Below are 21,616 nucleotides of genomic sequence, written 5' to 3' on the forward strand. Positions count from 1 at the left end.
TGGGAGCTCTGCGGAGAAGAGCCACTACACCAGCCCTGACTCCTTCCCTTTCAGCAGGTGTGAGCCAGGCTTTGAGAAGGGATGGTACTCAGCAGTGAAGTCGGATGTGCCAACAGTCACACACTCACATCACACATGAGATCGCCCTCTAAGCAGCCCCACCGGGCTCAGTGCCACGCCCCCCCAGGGCCACAACCCAACCTCTGGTCTATGACCTACTGCGGAAGTTGGCCTCCAAATGGAAGCTTCTTCTACAAATCCAAACGGCCTCGTGCAAATTAGCTCTCATTCTCAAATTGCTCACGCTCCTGGCACCCACCTGCTTTGTTAACAGTCAAGTAAATAAACCCCATTTGGGCAGGAATGGCCACCCTTCCACCTCCCTAGTGTACGCTAGAGGAACTGGCTAATGGATCTATAGATAAAGGAACTAAAGAGGAACTCATGAATTTTTAAAAAGTCATTATCAAAGCAGGAAACAACCACTACAGCAATAAATTGGGACTAAGATGCTAATGTTAAGAAAGGAAGTAGTTAGTGTTACATTAATAACAAAAAGCCACTTTCAGGAATCTCCCCTCTCATCCCCACATACTGGTAAATCACAGAGTATGTTTTTCTTATTTTACCTTTTTAGCTTTGGGCTAAACTACTGAACTATGAACTACAATGAAATGGGCAAGAACTTACATTATGCAAACAAATCATATTACATGTGTTAATGGGATGTGTATACAACACAAAGTTAAAATCCTATCATCAGAATTAGTGGTAGGGGAAAACCTTGAGCTCCATACGGAGGTTTCATGGTGTTAGCCAGCATACAGACAGACACAGGTGTGCTCAAAAAAAGAAAAAAAAAGGAAGAAGGAGAGAAACCCTCTGTTTTCCCACAAAGACACTTTTTCTAAAGAGATAGGGCTTCCAGGGTGCAATATGTTTTCTAGGGAAGCACTTTAGATAGAGTTAGTTAATAAAGAGCTTCTAATGTGTAACAACTTTAAAGGATACTAATAAAAAGGCAATGGGTCTAATCCGGAGTCCCTAATTGAAAGGTTTGACATACACATTAAAGAGCTAAAGAAAATGAACGATCATTATTTACAAGATAATCTGAAAAACTAGTGAAATGAGATATTTGAGGGTCACAGAGTAGTCATCGAAAAACTTTGTTATACGGTGAAATGTGGGGGACCCACAACAAGGAATACCATCCAATCACTATTTTGTACATAGGGAATACAGGATCTAAGCGTAGTCACTGCTTAAAGTTTAGTCACAGTTCCTTAAGGTGGAAAAACTGGAGACTACTCCTTAGAATCCACCGCCTGTCCTTTGTTTTGTTATCTATAAAACTCTGTCATCATGACAATAGCAAACCTTCATTGAGTTCTTATTGTGGGCTGGCACTGATCTAAGCACTGCCTACATATTACCTCATTTAATCCCCAATGACAGGGGTGCTGTCATTATCCTCCTCTAGCAGCAGAGCCCCTGTTAGGGAACCAGCCCAAGGTCACAAGGCCAAAGAGCAGGAGTCAAAATTCAAACCTAGGTAGTCTGGATGCAGAGGCCAATGGAAGTCCCATTTCATGCATGAGCTAATCTGAGGACATTGGTCAGCAAACATGTTCGCACTCCTTAACCTATGTTCTCTCAAACACACACACAGTCTCTCACTCCCACTCCTATCGACAGTAAGGAAATTGAAACAATCATCGAAAACCTCCCCAAGAGCAAAAGTCCAGGACCAGATGGCTTCACTAGTGAACTCCCCTCCTAAACATAGGTAGGAGAATCTGTACAAGGCATCTGTAGGACAAAAAGGCATCATGATTTGATAACTCGACATACAGGTTGAAGTCATGGGCCCCTATAAGGCTAGCAGAACACCTTATAGATAGAAAACAAACTTGGTTGACAGTGAAGTTTGATAGAGGAAGAAGGGATGTGGAAAAGAAGACGAACCTCAGCAGCGAGGTCCAGAACCAGCAATGTGCCTCGCACACAGTAGGCGCTAAAAAACGTTTTTTTTGGAAAATCATAAAGTAGAAGGTCCGTAAAGAGAGAGAGAGGGAATGCAGGAAGGAAAAACAAGGAAGGAAGCAAGGAAGGAAAGAGGGAGGGAGGCAAACAAGGAGGAAGAAAGGAAGGAGTAGAGAGGTGAGGATGGGACAGTAGGACAGGTGACCCCATGAGCATATGCCGGGCTCACAGGCTGGCACCACCATTCAAAGCCTAACACCCTGGTCAGTTGTTGGTATTCTAAGCAGCAGTGGATGTGCAGGGAGATGAGGAGGTAACGAGAAGGGCATCTTGAGTTCTTCAATGGCCCCGAATTCTCCCTCCAGAACTGCACCCCAATGCCCTCCCCTAGCTCACATCCCTGTGCCCCCTGTTGAGCCCCGAGTTGTTGCAGTTACTCCTGGAAGGAGTAAAGACAGACCTTGCTGGGTAGAACAACTGCATCCATACTCAGTTATCTGGTTTGAGAAGGAATGACCCTCCTCCCTGCTCTACCCAAAAAGGGAAAGGGGCTTAAGATTTTCGATCTATCCCATCCCTTACGGTCTCAGTGAGTCTATGGGTCAGAGATGGTACAAACCGTGACCAAATTCAAGACTTAAGGAGATGTTTTCAGTGGCTTCTTTCTAAAAAATCTTTGTCTCTCATGCTCATAGACAATGTAATTCAAAAGTGTGAGGCCAGGAAATCCCACAGATGTTTGCTTCCCCCAAAAGGAGAAGCTGACGAGCCAAAGGCAGGGAGCCTGAGGATTCCAGTAACGTCTTCTAAGGCAGAACAGAGTGGGAATTTCCAGGTCAAATAGTAATATCACTTGAGCTGCTGAAGCTAGGTTTACCTGAGGCCAACTCTACTTCAGTTATCTGGGCAACACATTCCCTTTATTATTTAGGCCCATTTCAGCCGGTTTTCTCTCAGTCCAGCGCAAAGATTCTGACTGATCTCTCTGTGAGTCTTGGATAAAGATCTTGCATTCTTAAATACAGGCACGAACTCACCAAAGAGTTTCCCTCCATGCTAGAAGATAAACCACTGATGCAATCGGGCACTCTAAAAGAACTTGGAATTTCAAACGATAAATTTAAACCTCAGGTAGAAACCTGATCGGAGACGAGACAAATGGGTCCCCAGGTCTGATCCCCAGGTCTGTGCAAGGCAGGTTGACAGGGGCAGACAAGATTTATTTTCTTTTTTTTCCCCAAGCATGGACATCTTGTACCCAACTGCTAACACATTATTTACTAAAAGAGTTCAAGATACTTAATCAGTATCTTTTATGTTTCTGGTCATCAGTGTAGTCTGTCTGAGATTGAAAACTCTTAGAGAGAAGGAATCATATCTGCTTAACCCACTTACATAGACTGTAACAGAGAAAAGCTGCTGAAACCTGATAAATGTTTTTTTTGTGCAGCCAATGCTGGTGATCTTAGTACTTCAAGCCGATTCTGAGGCAAGGGTGTAAGATTCAAACCTTAGCTTGAACTCCAGTCAACATTTTCCTGGAAGTTTTGAGTTAAAGCCAGGAAACTGCTTCTTCCAGAGTTTTACTGAACAGTAGTGATGTTCAAGATCAAAATAACACAACACCTTGGGATTGAAATTAATTTTGCTTGTCTTAATGTCATACACCACCCTGTGGGCAATATAGGTTCACACACACACACACACACACACACACACACACACACACACACACATAAATGATTCACTCAAGGTACAATTAGAACATTTTCCTGCTCTTAACAATAAGGAACAGTAAAGAAATTATGAGGCTTGGAATCAGACAATTCAGCATCAGTTTTGACTGCTTCTTTCTTTCTGTGTGACCTTGGATAAGTTACATCACCTCTCAACATATTTTTCCTATAAATAATATGTCGATAATAGTGCCGGACTCAAATACTTCTGAGGGTTTGTGTGAAAATCTAACAGAATATTGTAATAGATTTCACTGTGAATAAAAATACATTTACCCTCTTACTCTTTGCAGAGAAGGCAAAACTTTGGGGCAGCTTCTTGATCCACCCTTACATACTGTTCTTCCTTCACACTGACGGGTAAAGTGAAATCGATGATATTTAGTGATCACTTAAGCACTGTTCCAACTTAACACTACCCTGTGAGGTTGGGGTTTAAAATGCGTTTTAAAACTTTTTTTGCTAGAGTTACAAAATTCATTTTAAAATACAAAGCACACATGAAAAGTATATGCTCTTTTACTCCAGAAGGATCTTCAGGCCTAGGGTGATTTATCATCATCCTCCTTCATTTAAAAGCACTGTCAAGTGCCAAGCTTTTCTGGCGGCTTGACAACGCATATGTTTCAGACTTACACTAGACTATCCTATCTTCCTTGTATTTTTTACGCCACCAATAAATTTGACTAATGACCTGGAAATCTTAGAACCTCTGACTCTAAACATAAATAAAGTCTTTTCTAAAGAAGACAAGATTGCAGGTAGTATGTTAATATTCTAACTCACCATAGAGAGTGGACAGCAATTCCAAAGGCCACTCAACTTACCTGCACCTGGACAATGTCTACTGACAGTCTAGTAAATACAACCCTGCACGCTGGGAGCTAAAGTCATTCATAGCGGGTGTTGATACCTGACCCCAATCATAAAGGAAAGCCCAAAAGTGGTACTTTGTTTTGTTTTTAAACAAATAGGTTTTGATTATTTTTATCAATTTTATCAAGGTATAATTTCCATAAAATAAAATTTGTCAATTTTAAGTATATAGCCCATGAATCCTGACATCCACATATATGTACTCACACACATATGTATACATACGAGTATATGTCAACACTACATATATAACTATATATATAGTTGTATAACTATGCTGTGTAACTAGCACCACAATCAAGATATAGAACATTTTTATCAGCCCAAAAAATTACCTCATGCCTCTTTGCAGCAATGAATGAAATTGATTTTTAAATTGTATAAATATTTTGTCATAAGTTAAAAAAAAAAAAAGGAAGAAGGTTATTTAACCAAATGGACCCTCCAGAAAACAAAGCTGAGATTATAAATAAAGGCGGGCCATAAAGTCAATGTTCCCACTGGAGAGCGAGGAACTGCTTGCACTGAGTTATATGTTCTATGTCCAATGACTGGATGCCATTGGAATCCCTGCTTTAAATGGTCTTTAATCCCCAATTGCCCAGGGTGGTATTAGGGGCTTCTTTCAGTACTAGCTGATTCTACCCATGGTCAAAGTGATTTGACAAAGGCCAAGGAGGGCTGGGTTGGTGGAATGGCTGAGAATAGGATACTGAACAGCTTTAACAATGACTATCCTTTTCTAGAAACAGAACCAACAAGTGGTAAAGAGTCCTTGCAAGTGGAGCAGGCAAGAGAGAACTGACTTCTAAAAATGGTTAGTCTTTTAGTTCACATGGGAGGGTGATGATGACTACATATTTTGGAACTCAGGTCACTTAATGCTTATCTAAAATTGTTTTTCTAACTAACTCAGCAGAAACCCAAGATGGCTTAGAACAACTGAATAAAAGATGGTTTATCCAACATCTCCAGAGCTCCTGCAGCTTCTAGTCTTAAATGTTAACAATTTGTTCTTCTCACTTTAGCCAATTAATTCATAAATGCCCTCTACTAAATGTAGGTATGAAATCACTTGCTTATCAGACATCAACTCTTAGAAACACCAAATAACAGACTTGAATCAGTGTCAGCATCCTTTCCAATAGGTAAACACCAATGTCATAGAGGAAGGTAATACAAGGTATCCTCTAAATGTTCTAGTAAGAAATCCATTTTTCATCCTACTCACCAACACATGAAATAAAAAATCCTTAGCGTAAGTTCAGGCTGTGGTGAGTTTTTAATTATTGACTAGAAAACAACTGCTATGTGGTTGCTTCCTTTTATCTAACCTTGATGAAGTTGTAATCAATACACATATCTCCACACTTTAAATCTGACTCACTATAAAACTTAACTAAATGTAAATGAAAACCATAAATCAGGCACAGTTTTATTATATCCATAGATGATTGTGCAATTATGCATCATTCATTTTCTTCTTATCATTCAGGCACACTTTCATGTACAACCAGGTGATGACACTGACAATTTATTTTGTGCAAGAGTCAAAAGAAGTGTATTGGTAGTTCATAATAGTTAACTTTTAGAATTATGTGATTAGATCTGTGGAGTTCTAGTTGCTTTTTCTCCCAAGTAAAAGGTATCAAAAAAAGGGAAGAAATCTAATTCACTTAATAAATGTTTATTGAGAATCAATTCTGTGCCAGGCACTGGGTAAAACCTTTGCCTTCAGGGGCCTCACAGGACATGAGAAAACAGATCCATGTTTTCAATGCCTGTGACAACTGTGATAAAGTGATCTATGAAGAGCAAGTTCCATATGCTGCTTTGGGGTGGAGGAAACACAATACCAAAGGAGGACTTACAAGAAGGTGATACTTGACTCAAGCCTTAAAAGGTAAGGAAGAATAAAATGGGATGGGGTGGGGCAAAGTGGACACATTTCAGGGAAAGAGAGCAACGTGTGCAAAGACACAACAGTGTTTAAAGTCACAAAATTTGGTGACGTGTAAGCAGCACAACACATGTAGAGTGCAGGGAAGAAATGTAGGCAGGAGTGACATAATCATAACCAGGAGATTATGCATGTTTTAGAACCCAGAGATGGGGACTCATTCTTCAGGCATTTGAGGCCCTCAACAGATTTTTAGCAAGGAAGGAAGATGCGTGCCTCTCTGCTTTAGAACAATTGACCTTGGGAGTGGTCCAGAATATGGACTGACGGGGAGGTCTGAGGGCAGGGAGACCAGATCGCCTATTGTAATAGTTCAAGCAAAAAATTATGAGAACTTGAACTAAAAAAGTAAAAGTAGGGATAAAGAAAAAAAATGATTCAGAAACATTTAAGCAAGTTTTCTAATAGGACTCGATGACTATGGTACATTGGGAATGAGGGAGAAGCAGAAGTCTTGGATGATTCCAAGGCTTATGATTTAGGTATATGCGAGATGTGGTAAGACAATACGGTGAATGCTTAAATTACAAAATAATGTATTACAGTAAAAGATACATTGCCATTAATTTCCCTCAAAATACCCCCTCCCCCTTGCTTTGAACACACTTATGCCATCATTCTTGCCACTTCCTGAACTAGTTCCTCTTTTGTGAGTGTCTTTAGTCGCGCTGTCATGGCTGCCTCTATGGCACGAAGTGATTCAAAATATTTTTCTTTCATAGTCATTTTGACTTTGGGGAAGAGCCAGAAGTTGCACAGTGCCAGATCCAGTGAACAAGGTCAATGAGGACACATTGTTTTTATTTGACAGAAATCGCCATACACCAGAAGCCATGTGTGACATGGAGTCTTTCCTTTCCATTGTGATCACAAAATACAGTGAATGGTGCTGCTGAGTGCCATCCAACTGAAAGGCAGGGATCTTCAATACAGGAAGTGGTGCACCAAACCTTAGTAACAGTGTGTGACAAGTTTCAACTAGTTCGGTGCAGTCAGTCGGGTGTGAGCTATGGTTAAGAGAAGGTGAGTTTTAAAGTGTGCCATAAATCATCCTCTATCACGATAATGCTCCATGTCACATATCAATTCTGGTATATGGCAATTTCTGTCAAATAAAAACAATTATGGTGTGTCTTCATCCACCTTATTCACTGGATCTGGCACCATGCAACTTCTGGCTCTTCCCCAAAGTCAAAATGATTCAGGACATTGAGGCAGCCACAACAGCACAACTAAAGACACTCACGAAAGAGGACTTCCAGAACTGCTTCAGAAATGGGCAAGAATGATAGTATGAATGTGTTCAGAGTGAGGAGGAGTATTATGAGGGGGATTAATGGCAATGTGTCTTTTAATGTAATAGTTTTTTTATTTAAATATTCACCGTATTGTTTGATCACACCTCATATTATTCACCCAGGTAGCAAACACAAAAAAGAAGAGCAATTTTTCAGGAAAATCAGAAAAGTTGCTATTTATACATATTAAATTTGAATTATCTATAACAGAGCTATCTATTGACAGAAATGTGGATATAGAACTCAGGGGTAAATTTTTATCTGAAAAAAAAAAAAGATGAATATTAGAGGTGCCTAAATGACAAGGGTTTAATATCTAAAATATATAGTGAATTCCTGCAAATCAATTTAAAAAATGCTAAATAGGAAAATGGACAAAGGACAGGAACAAGCAATTAATAGAAAAGGAAACCCCCCAAATTTAACAAGTATATGAAGAGATCTCAAATTCATTAGTAATACGAGAAATGAAAAATTAAAATAGCAGTGGAAAACTGGACCAAAGTGTTAAAGGGGGCAAATAAAGAATAACCAGCACAACCAGCACAATAGCCAATCTTTTTGGTAATCTTTCCTGCCTTATCTCCCAGTCTCATCTTCTCCCTCCCTTGTTTTGGATATCAGGCATAGAGAATTAAGTTAATCATAGTCATCATTGAACAATCTTCTCATAATTTGTCCAGTGGAAGTTCCATTTCAGTCAATGCCCATCTCTGCTCTACTCTCTTCCCTAGGAGGCTGAGTTCCACAGGTTGCCCTCCAGCTTCCAGCTGCTTTGGCCAATAGGAAGCATTAGCAGAAGATTGAAGGGTGGGGAAACAGAGAAGGAAGGGTATTTACACCTCCCTGACAAGTTCCGTTCCTCTCTGACAGCCCATCTTTCACAACTTCAGAGCTCAAGCTACCTTGCCCCTGGTTACCCTGATACTTCCCCGTGAACCTTCTGTCCTAGGAGAATTAACAGCTTCTGTTATTGGGAGTCCTGTGGTACCTCTCCATCTATTCTTGATTTTGGGGGGTGTCTTTAACTTTACCCGCACTTCTGTGGACCAGGTTATTAAGTTATTATTAAATTATCTGTAGGAAGAGTGCCATCTCTTTTCTGCTTTGACTCTGACTAAATCGGCTATGGATAATTTCAGAGCAGTAACTCGTATAATGAAAGGCTTTCTTTTCTTTTTTTCTTTTCTTTTAATATAAATACACTTGAACATTTTTATCTGCTGAGGCACAATAATTCCCATCATTCTGTAGCAAAAGCAATGTATGGAAAGACTAAGTAATTAGGTATTAGCTTGTATCAAGCTCTCTCCCATTACTGTAGTCTATCGTGATTGATCTTAGAGACAAAACAGCACAGATCTAAAGGATGCAGTAAGGATCAAGGTCATCACAGATCAGTAGATGCTTGCATACTTGCAGGATTAACACTGTCTGGATTCCAAAGACCAGCTGAATATGTTCAAGATAAAGCTACAGTATATATTTCAGACTGCAGAATGGCAACAAATAGCTGTAGACTACATTCTGAAAAATAAGTATTTACACATGCCTTATGGGCCATTTCTGATCCTAGAGTAATAGCCAAGCCCAGCTGCATCTTTCTGATCTTTGATTCCTACCCATAGCCTCCTGAGAGAGTCCTCTCCTAGCTACCCTATCTAAGCAGGATGTTTCATACCCACCAATTATTACTGCACCAAGTTCATTTCCCATGAGCATGTGTTACTATATATATATATATATATATATATATATATATATATATTTATTTATTTATTTATTTATGTGTATAAATATGTGTGTATATGTATACACACACAATTTATACACATATATACGTGTGTGTGTGTATATATACATATATATATATATATATATATATATATATATATATATATTCTTTTATTCTTTTTAACTTGTTATTGTCTGTCTTCTCCATTAGACTGTAAGCTCCATCAGGGCAAGGGACCATATCTAGGCCCTTCACAAATAATTCTTGAGTGAGAAAATGGTGGACAGGGATGGCACACAGAGCAAAAAGGAGGGTAGAACAGCATTGATTCCTTTCACCACCATATTTATGGGTGATGGACTTTATATGACCTCCCTTGTAGTCAAAACCTACAGTTTAGATCTGGCTCCCTTGCAGTGTATCCAAAGGTGGTAGCTTGTTTGAAGTTGTAAATATCACTAATGAGGAGGGCTCAAGTCTGCATGCATTTGCCTTGTTTCACACAGCATTCGCATAGCCCAAAGCACAGATGGGCTCTTCATAAATATTACTGAAGGGTAACAGAGGATTATTTAATACCTCCACAAATACCTGTGGGGTAGAGACAGACCTTGGGCCACAAATATACTTTGAATGTGCTTTACTTCTCAAATCATTTGAACCAAAATGATTACAGCAACACAGACTCATCTGTAATCACAAATCAGGCACATTCAGAATGACAAAGCCCCAAAAGAATGCCATTTTCAAGGCTGAAACTGTATTATTCCAGGATAAATGGAATCCTTGTTGTAGTGACACTGTAAGGGTAGAAATGAAAGACACTGAAAGTCTTCCCTCAGGGAGCAACAATTATCTGTGAACAATAAAAGCTTGTCTGAATAATTCATCAGTTTCAAGGGTGCAGGCCCCCCTTATTCTGGAATCCCAGGAGTTCAGGCAAGTGCATCATTTAATGTTTCTCAACTGATCAGCTGTCTTTCTCCTAGGGCCTGGCATTTATGGGCACATTCTGATGATTTTATTAATGTTTAAACAATAACCTACATGGGAAACCACTGTTAACGTAAGATTTTGAAGCTGCACTTATTTTACCTAAGAAGGAAGATTATAAAGTGTCCATCATGAGAATCCACCTGGGAGCTACATACCAGATCAAATACCCAAAACAAATCACCACGTCAAAGCCCCACAGTATTCTGAATCCCAACCAGCAAGCATGAATAATCCTTTTAAATGGTCACTTACATATCAGAACAGGTCCTTTGTGAAATCTCTAGGCAAAGCCTCTGGTTTCTGACTGAAACAAAGATTTATTGGGAAGGGGGGATAAAGTGAAATCAAGAACCACTGGGAAATTTCCACGAGAAAAGAGGACAAATGGTTTTTGTTATCAGAATGAAACCAGCCTCTACTGGCCAGGGTTTGGAGAGTTGCTGGCTACCCAACAGAAAAATTGGGCAATATTCTCAACTGGTTTCTCAGGGACCATCCTAATCAAGTTGCAGTTACTGGGCAGATGCAATAGCAACCTAAATCAGAAGACCTAGTTTCAAATCCTGGGTCATTTTCTCATTAGCTGTATAAACTTGTGCAAGTCACGTAACCTGTTTGATATTTGATTCAACATCTTAAATATGTTGAGAGGAAATGTCTACCCAATAACGCACTATTATTGCAAAGATCAAGTGAGATCAAATATACAAAAGTTCTTTCTAACTTAGAAGGTTCTGTATAAGTAGAAGGTGTTATTATTAAATCACTCCTACAATATTAAATAACCTATATCTAGCATTCAGGATCCTATATTACTCTTAGTTCTCAATGTCTAAAGATGGTCTCCTTTTTACCTACTCTCTACAGTTTTACTGAATCTTTTTTTTTTTTTTTTAAGGAAAGATATAAGTAAAGACAAATGGGGGGAAAAGAAACATGGAATCACACACCCCACCCTTTGGTGCTGCTAGGCAAAAAATTTTAACTGAGCTGATTCATCAGCATGAACTTGATATCAGTATCACCTGAGGGAAAGAAGTTGGGGGATATCCAAAATGTATGTGATTCTTCTCGTCTTTGGTAGAAGAATACAAGATCAATTTACAAAAATTAGTTGTATTTCTAATTACCAGCAGCAAATAACTGTAAAATTAAATCTATAAAACTATTCCATCTACAATAACACCAAACTATATAAAAATACTCAGGAACAAATTTAACAAAAATTGGGTAAGACCTCTACAATAAACTGTGAAACATAAGTATGAGATATTAAATTACAAAGTATGCATGAGAAATTAAAGAAAACTAAATGAACTGAGAGATATACCACATTCCTGAACTGTAAATGTCAATATTATTAAAAATGCAATTCTTCCCAAATTGCTCTATGGATTCAACACAATCCCAATACGCTTCGGTAAAAATTGACAAGTTGATTCTAAAATGTATATAGAAATGCAAACGACCTAGAATACATTTTTTTTTTTTTCTAATTTGGCTAACAGGAAATCAGGAGTCACCTGATTTCAGTATTTCCTTTAAAGCTTCAGAAACCAAGACAATGTAATATTGGCATAAGGAAAGACAAATAGATCAATGGAACAGAAAAGACAATCCTCAAATAGACCCACGTATATATGGTCAATTGATTTTTAACAAAGGCACCAAGGGCAAAGAAAATTCCTTTCAATAAATAGTGTTAGAACAACTGGTTATGGGGCTAAACGAAACTTGACCCCTGCCTTAGACCACAAAATTTAATTAAAAAATGATCATAGATTTAAATGTGAAAATTAAAACCATTATTCTAGAAGAAAAAAATAGGGAAATTATCTTTCAGACCTTGGGGTAAGCAAAGATTTCTTGTAGAAGACAAAAAAGCTGTATACTAACCATATAAGAAAAAATAATAAATTGGACTGCATAAAAATTTAAAACTTATGCACATCAAGAGACACCATTAATTATATGAAAAGGCAAGCACCAGGCAGGAAGAAAATACTTGTAATAGATATACCTCACAAAAGACTTATTATCTATAAAATATAAAGAACTTCTATAAATTAATAACAAAAAGCCAACTTAATTTTTTAAATTTAGCAAATAGATAACAAAGAAGTTACACAAATGGACAATAAGTATATAAAAATGAGCTCAACATCACTATTGATTCGGACGATACAAATCTAAACCAAAATGAAACATATTTTGCACTCACTACAATGGCTAAAATAAAAAAGACTGACAACACCAAATGATGATGGTGATAGGAAGCAACTAGAATGCTCATACACTGCAAGTAAGAGTGTAAAATGGAAAACAGTTTGGCAGTTTCTTGTAAAATTAAACATACATCAACCCTATAATCACCATTCTACTCTTAGATATTTACCCAGGAGAAATGAAGATATGTACACAAAAACACTTGTATAAAAATGTTCATAGGAGCATGATTCACAATAACTAATAACTGGAAACAACCCAAATGTCCATCAACATGAGATTGGAAAAATATATCATGACATATTCGTGCATTGGTATACTACACGGCAACAAAAGGGAATGAACTATTATATACATACAATGTATATAGATGAATCAAAAAATGTATATTAAATAAAAAAACGAGTAACAAACGAGTACACAAGATATGATTCTATTTATGTGAAATTCAAGAACAGGCAAAACCTAAATACGGCAATAGAGACTAGACCATGGTTCCCAATGGGGGATTGGAAGGAGGCACAGGGGAGCTTTTGGGATGATGGGAATGTTCTATATCTTAATCAGGGTGGTTGTTACACAGATGGATACATTTTCCAAAATTCATTAAATTGTACCCTTAAGACTACTCACTTCACTATATGTAAATGTTATCTCATGAATGCATGAATAATACCAGGATGAAATAACCACACAAATCCAGAAGGGGGGACTCTGCAGGACAACTGGTCAGGTCTCCTCCGAAAGCATGGTCAGTAAGTACAAGAGAAAAGGACTGCACTAGGTCATAGGAGACTTACGGGACATATCCAGATGCAATGTATGGTCTTAGAGGGGCTGATGCTTTGGGCCAACAGTCAATTAAAGACATTTTGGGAACACTTGGGAAAATTTGAATATAATCTTGGATTAGATGACATAAAAATGCATTCATACAAAGCTAGAGATTGTGGATGGAAAAGAAAAAACAAGTTAAAAGCAGTCTGTACTGTCACACCTCCTTTTGGTATTAAAAAAGGAAATTATGTATTATACATATTATATATTATATATTATATGTATATTACACGATTTATAATTATATATGTATATTACATGTGTATAGAAAGAGATCCATAGGGAATATACATTTATCTATTAACAAAGGTAACTCAGGGAGAGAGGTATGATGTTTACATTTACTTATTTTTTTGTGTTTTCTAACTTTCCACCATGCACAAGTACTGCTTCTGTAATATATGTTACTTGAAAATATTCGATTCTGTAATTCACTGTTTTATAAGACATGGTAACAGAGGGCAGGAATGTGTAAGGCAAGGGGAAAGAAACCTAACACTGATATACCAAGGGAATATCCTGTTGGGCACTTGCCATGCATATCTCATTTCATTCTCACAAAAATCCATACAGAATCATCCCTATTTTTGCAGAGCTAGTGAGGATACAAGCTAGCATTTTTATATAATATAATCTGATCTCAAAACCCACATTCTTTCCACCTCACTTTCAGTTCTATTATTAAACATTTATGAAGTATGTACTAGGTATGCACCAGGCACTCTGTTAAGTGTTTTACATGAATCACCTCACTCCTACCTCTTAATAATCCATGTAAGGATGATACTATTATTATCCTCATTTTAAAGATAAGCAAACTGAGGCACAGAGATCAAAGAAGTCTTCAAGTTCCCATAGCTGAGAAGTGGCAGAACCAACAATCAAGTTCAGGCCACCTGATTCTCCGTGCTCCTACCCAGCACATTATCCACGTCTCTAGGTTCCCATGCTTTCAACAAGTTCCGTGAAGTAGGAGAGACTGAGTGACAGTTGCCTGCAAAGGGAACGCTGACATCAGGGCCTCCCATGAAATTCTTCTCGGTGACATCCTTGCTTACCTGTCCAGGGCCATGCTGGTGGGCATACTCCTCCCAAACCCTCGGACCCCCATCTGACGGAAATACGGAATGCAAGAGAGGTTGGCGGCAATGATGGCCAGGGAGTCGGAGGGGCTCACAAAGAAGCCATTTTGGCCTAGGATCATATAACGGTCCTGCGGGAAAGAATGTGTGACAGTGATCAGACACTCCCAGCAGCCCATCCCCATAATCATCACAAGCCACTTTACTGCCATCCCACATTTAAACAACCTAAAACAACTTGAACAGGACCCAACAGGGCCTGGGAAACCTTCTTTTAAATCCCTGAATATGGTAGGCCCCTGGATCTTGATGCATCTAAGGCTGTGTCCTACCTACTGACACGTGGATGACTACCTCAGGCTTCAGCAGCCTCCATAGTCTTAATTCACTGTGTCCCCCAAACATAATGGAGAACAGGGGTAACTGCTAAAACAGCTGGCTCCTTGACATATGCTTTCAACAAAACCAGCCATAAATAAGGATTTAGTGCATGAATACTTTTTAAAAAGAAATAAACTGCTTATAACATAACATTTACCAGGAAAAAAGAACAGTAACAGCTATTAAGTTGCAATACTTATCCATAAAACAGAAGAGCAGATGCAGTGCCAGTTAGGGGCCATGTGCCCCATACATGTCAGCCCCAGATGTGTTCATTAATTCTCTGGTTTCCAGTGCTTGGCTCATTATATGGTAAAAGGTCAGCAGGCAAAAAATATTCCTACTTACCCCGTCAGCATCAAATGCAGCTCCAAATCCATACTCCCCTCCTTTCATAGCTTCTAGAAGGGTCGTTGCATATGTCAGGTTTGGGTCAGGATGCTGCCCTCCAAAATCTTCCAGGGGAACACAGTTTATTGCAGAATTGGCTGGGGCTCCCACCTCATCACACAGGACCTTTCTCACATAGGGTCCCATAACTAAAAAAAGATACACAGCAACATGAAATCTTTGTAGAACCTCCCCCCCCCCCCCAGCGTGTTTTGTTCCAGTTAAAGCAAGAAAGGCTATTTAATAGAACAGAAAAGAAAGATAAATTCTCCAGGCTTTTTCAAGACACAACACAGAATAATATTTATTTCAACTACTATTCATTGAGCACCTACTATGTACCTGTTACTGTGTTAGGCATATAAAAGATGTATTCAATAATCCAGTTACATGAAAATTTCCCCCAAACTTCTAAATTGCCAGAAAGAAATCAACCACTTAATGATGATTTATTGCCTGTTGCTTTCTTATGTATTAAAAGCATTAGCAAAATATATGCAAAAGCACTAAAAGGCTCTAGCAATGTTCTTTGTCTCTGTAATGGTTGTAACTTTGCCAAGTGTATAATTAAACACTGTAAACCACTGAAGCATATAAAACTAAGCATATTTTGCAAAATAAATGCTAAGGAATAGTGTTCTCCAGTTCAACACGCATTTATAGAGTGCCTAACATGGAACTCCTATGTTAGGAACAGAGGGAATCTTATTCAAGGAATCCAAAGCACACAGTTCTTACATTTCTGGGCTCTTAATCTAGCAGTGGAATGAGTCAACTCTACAGATGAGTGGCTGCAATGGTAAGACTCGTGCTACTCAATGTATATTTATGAAATAGTTAGGTCCAATGGCTTAAGAGAAGGAATGACCACAGGCAAGGCTTCAAAAACAAGGTAGCATTTCTGGGAGGACTTGAAGGAAAAATATAAATTTGACAGGGGTGGGGAGTGGGGATGCTACCCAAATGGAAAGAACATGATGAGCAAGGGAACAGAGCCTGAGATAGAATATACAGCACGTTTGGGGACCAGCATGTAATCCTGTTGGCTGAAATATATATAAAGGATTACTTGATATTTATTTTCCACTAATATAACACCAACCGCAGCTAGTGAGCATCTCTTCCTTTTGCCTGGTCAGCACTCATTTCCCCTTCATCTAGTAGCAGCATTTGGGGTTTCTTTGGGAGAACCAACCCCTTCCCATCTCAGTTCCATGTGATCTGGGTATGACTAAATCCCACTTCTCTCAAGGCTCGGGAGGTGACCTTGGTCTACATTCCTCAGCCAGAGTCATTGGTTCAGAGTTGAACATATAGTACACTCTAGACAATGAGGCTCAAACCCAGAAATATTGTTCAAACTATTTAGAAAGAGAAGCTTTCTTCCCACTAGGCTAGATAATGCTAAGGAAAGAACCCGAAAGATATTTTTCTAAGGAATATAACCAGCCCGAAAATAAAGAACAAAACAGCCCAGACAGAAAACTTTAGAGTGAAGTTCACGTTGGATGGAGGTAGTGCCCTCACTCTTAAACATGTCAGACAGCCAAGGATCACCAAAGTTTTGAAGAATACATTTAACATGAGACCAAAACAAACAGAGTAAAGAGCAACCTGGAGAAAACAGAAACTTTTAAAGTATGAATCCGTAATATCCTAATAGAGATCAACAAGATATGGTGGAATGGCTAAAATTGAAAAGATTGACAATACCAAATATTGGTGAGGACACAGAGAAACTGGAGCCCTCATACATTCCTGGCAGTATAAATGGTACAGCCACTTTGGAAAACAGTTTGGCAGTTTCTTATAAAGTTAAACATACTTATCATACTACCCAGCAATCCCACTTGTAGGTGTTTATCCAAGAGAAATGAAATAATGTATTCCCATAAAGATTTGTTCACAAACGTTTATAGCAGCTTTGTTTGTAGTGGCCAAAACCTTGAAATAGCCCTCATTTTAACAACTGGCAAAGGGATAAATGAACATCTATGCAATGGACTACTACTCAGTAATAATAATAAGTACTGATAAATACAACACCGTGAATGTATCTCTAAAACATTATGCTGAGTGAAAGAAGACTGAAGAAAAAGGCTACATATTATATGTTTCCATTTATATGGCTTTCTGGAAAAGGTAAAACTATGGGGACAGAGAGCTAATGAGTGATTGCCAGGAGCCAAGTATAGAAGGACAGGTTTAACTACATAGGGCTTCACAAGGGAACTTTTTCAAGTGATGGAAATAGTCTATATCTTGATTATCATAGTAGTTACATAACTACATATGTTTGTCAAACCTCATCAAACTGTTTACCTACAAGGTATGAATTTCACTGTTATACCTCAGTAAACACATTATACCTCAGTAAAACTGACTTATTAAAAAACAATATGGCATTCATGAAACATGAACTGGAAGCTATTTCTAAAAAGAGACTATTTAGAAAAAAAAATGGAAGAAATTACAAATATGTAGTGGAACTGAAAAACTTAATGGAAGGAATTAGAGATAAAGTTGAGGGAATCTCCCAGAAAGTAGCACAAAACAAAGAGACAAAAAATGGGTGGTGGGGGAGAATAGGATAATTAAAGCATCAGTCTAGTAGGGCCAATATCTAAACAAATGCCATTCTGGAAAAGAAGGAAAGAGAAAATAATGGAGGAAATCATCCAAGAAGTAATTCAAGAAAATTTCCCAGAATTAAAGGGCACAAGTTTCCAGATTAAAAGAATCCTCCAAGTTCGTGGCATAACAAAGGAAAATAACCCCACACTAAGGCTCATCATTGTGAAAGGTAGAAACACTGAAGACAAGTCAAAGGCCCTAAAAGCCTCCAGAGAAGAAAAAAATAAAGATTTCATACAATGAATTAAAAATCAGAACACCATCAGATTTCTCCAGTTCAATATGAATGGCTGTAAGAAAATGAAGCAATGCCCTCAAAACTTCTGAAGAAAAACAATAACCAACCAAGATTTTTATATCCACTATATCCAGACAAATATCAATTAAGAGTGAGCATAGAAAAAAGGCGTTTTCAGGTATGCAATGACTCAAAATATTTACTTCCCATGAGCTTTCTCACACAGAGTTCCTGGAGAATGTGTCCCTCCAAAACTTAGGAGTAAAGCAAGAAAACGGATGACAAAGGATCCAAAAGTAGGAGAGTTAACATAAGAGAAAGGTAAAGGGAATTATTAGAATGATGACAAGGAAAGAGTCCATGACAACAGCAGCTCAGAGAGCAACCAGTGCAGTCTGAAGTAGATCAGACATCTCCAGGACAATGAAGTGAGAGAAGATTTAGATACTGGGAAAGTATGGGGGTGAATAGCAATAAGTACACTTAACAAAAATGAAGCAATGAGAAAAGACAATTACTAATTCCTAGGAAATTTTTTTAAAAGTTTTGCTGTAAAGAAAATATAATTACAGTATTTTGCAGGGTTCAGCAGTGTTATGATAATGTAGACACTGGATACTGATCTTTCCAAATTAGTCATATAGCTATGACTAATATAGTCAAAGATATTAGTCATATCTTTCCATAATTCGTTTAGGGAAATGTGCTTGGATTGAGTGAGTGGAGGGGGTGAGGAGCTACAACCTCATTTTCCATAGCATGAAATCGGTAACGCCCAAAATTAAAAAATCAACAAGAGGCAGTGTATTCACAATATTTAGTAATAGTGAGATAAGTACTTTAAAAACAACTAAGTTTTTTAAATATTTGCCTCTAGAAAGCAGGAAATTGGGGAAAGAAGTTGGGGATAGATTTTTTTCATAATGAACTTTAAACTATTTGACTATTTAAACTATGTGCATATACTGCGAACAAAAAAAAAGGTTTTTGCATGACTACAGTTGTACTCTATCCACGCCACACTCTAACAACTCAAACTTATTTGTTCAAGCTTTGTTTTAATTTGCATCAAAAGAGAGAAATTAGAGCCCTCAAGTTTTCCAGAGTATTGCAAATATCTGAACATACATGTGTTGTGTGAATATCTATGAATCTAACCTTCCTCATAATGCCAGAAACCCAACATGTGTCGAGGTCTCCTTAACATTTCTTGCTCCCCAAAGCAGAAGATCAGGAACTTACCTCCATGCATTGCGTCAACTCGGATCTTCAGTTGACCAGGCCCAGTCAGCAAACTCTTTATGGCGTTAAAGTCAAAGATGGTCCGAAGGAGATTGAGATAGATATCCACTGGGTCAACTATCTCCACTAAGGATAGGAAAGCAAAGGGGAACATCAATGACCATACCCATGAAGAGTACTTGGAAGTGTAGCAAAGAATCACTACCCTAATACATGGAATTCTGATCACAATCCCATCACAACCCCACACATTATTGGGAAGCAAAGTGTCCATTTATAGACAAAATCACAAATTAAGGCACAATCAAGATGCTACAAACTTTTCAGGTTATCAATGGGTGTAAATAGTATCAAGTTATAAATTCTTCTTTGCAAGTGAAAAATCAACCAAAATAATACAGTTGTTAAGATAAAACTGTGCCAGTATCCCTACTCACACCTTCTTTCTGCCACCTCCCTGCCAAAAAATGCACCCACCTCAATGCTAAGAGGCATCCTGGCACAGCCAGTTACCTCTTCTATGGGGATTGGCCAAAGAATGACTCAGCTGGCATGAAACAAATCAAGGAGTGACCTCAGCAGTGACTCCTATTTTCCTAATGCCACTTTGCCAACCAGATCCAGGTTTTGAACTAGCAATGAAGGATATATTCCTGAGTTTGTGTGAAGTCTGTTGGGTGTCCAATTTAGTAACAATTTCAAGGTGATGCCAGATATTTCAAAATCCTTATTAAATACAAATGTTCTCTAGTGTCCAGTACCAACCAACGACCAGGAATCCAAAACAATTCTTTCTTTTCCATTTATCTGACAAATATATAAAACCCAGAATAGATTATGTTTTTCAAACTTGGCATTCAGTGCATAATAACACTCAGAAAGTACTTTTCCTAGAAAAGTTTCTACTTGACTTTTAGACACTAAAACTTGTCCATGAGCCTGGCTTTTTTAATTTGTAAATTGTAAAACTTATGTGTATTGTTTTTCAAATGTTTCAAATACGTAGTACTTTTGAATTCTGAAATACTTAAACCTATACTGAAGATATTACCAATCCACTTTTAATAATTTCCAGTAAATCCAGGTATAATATTTAATGGATGAGATTTTAATATGTAATATGAAATTATCTCTTCACCTGGTCAAATATACATCTAAAAGTATTTTTCCTTGCACTTAAATCAATGTAGTATATGTGTCCATTCAAATATAATGCAATTACTTTTTAAGGAACACAGATAGTTTTTAATCATCTTTTGATGTGAAGAGGCTATTAATCTATAAAATTAATTAAAAATTAACCTATATGAACTATCCACCTAAAAATGGTTAAAATGGTAAACTTTATGTTATGTATATTTAACCACAGGAAAAAAAATTAATCTATAAAATACATGGTTATATCTTGAATACATTTAAAGTTTTATTCATTCTACAGTATAAGATAATGTTGTTGGCAATTTCATTTTGGTTGTTAAATTCTTGAACTACTTGCCTAAATAGATTTGGTATTTATAGCAGATAACACATAATACCAAACAGAAATGTAAAAAGCAAGGAAGCAAATAAAATTCATTGAAATTTGAAAGTTCACATCACATACTCGTAGTTCATGCTCTTGACTCTTTAAGGTGAAATGCCGAGGACTGATTTATCTCCAGTGAAATCAAGCCCTACTCAACATTTAAAACCTCAAGAACACAGCACGAAAATTATCCCAAACAACTGTCTGCAAATTCTTTTGGGGAGCCAGGGATTCTCCCTGCCCACCTCCTGGTATGCGTACCATTTTAAAAAATTCATCAAACTAGTGAAGTGGCTGCAGCAATGGGCCTGGATCTGAGCTCACCAAAGATCTGGGTCTCTTGAGCAACTAAATAAAATTGTGAAGATAGCAAAAATAAATAAATATAACTTCTTCCCGATGGTAACACCTGATTTTTCTCAGTCACCTTATTGTCCTGTCCTTCCAAACATATGTAAGCAAGTACATTTAATC

The 21,616-nt window shown here is 37.8% G+C and overlaps 1 protein-coding gene across 1 annotated transcript in view; it reads right to left on the minus strand.

The window, feature by feature from the left end:
• PGM5 (phosphoglucomutase 5) overlaps positions 1-21,616 on the minus strand; it is a 178,060-nt gene that overhangs the window by 122,134 nt on the left and 34,310 nt on the right. Inside the window, exons 4-6 of the mRNA XM_019730342.3 lie at positions 19,618-19,743; positions 15,462-15,652; positions 14,709-14,863 (exon numbers count right to left, since the gene is read on the minus strand). Of these exons, the coding sequence (XP_019585901.1) occupies positions 14,709-14,863; positions 15,462-15,652; positions 19,618-19,743 (472 nt within the window). The remainder of the gene's footprint in view (positions 1-14,708; positions 14,864-15,461; positions 15,653-19,617; positions 19,744-21,616) is intronic.

This window comes from Rhinolophus sinicus, chromosome 16, assembly GCF_057876585.1.
Source record: "Rhinolophus sinicus isolate RSI-liver-muscle chromosome 16, RSI-T2T, whole genome shotgun sequence".
In the NCBI taxonomy this organism is placed as follows: domain Eukaryota; kingdom Metazoa; phylum Chordata; class Mammalia; order Chiroptera; family Rhinolophidae; genus Rhinolophus; species Rhinolophus sinicus.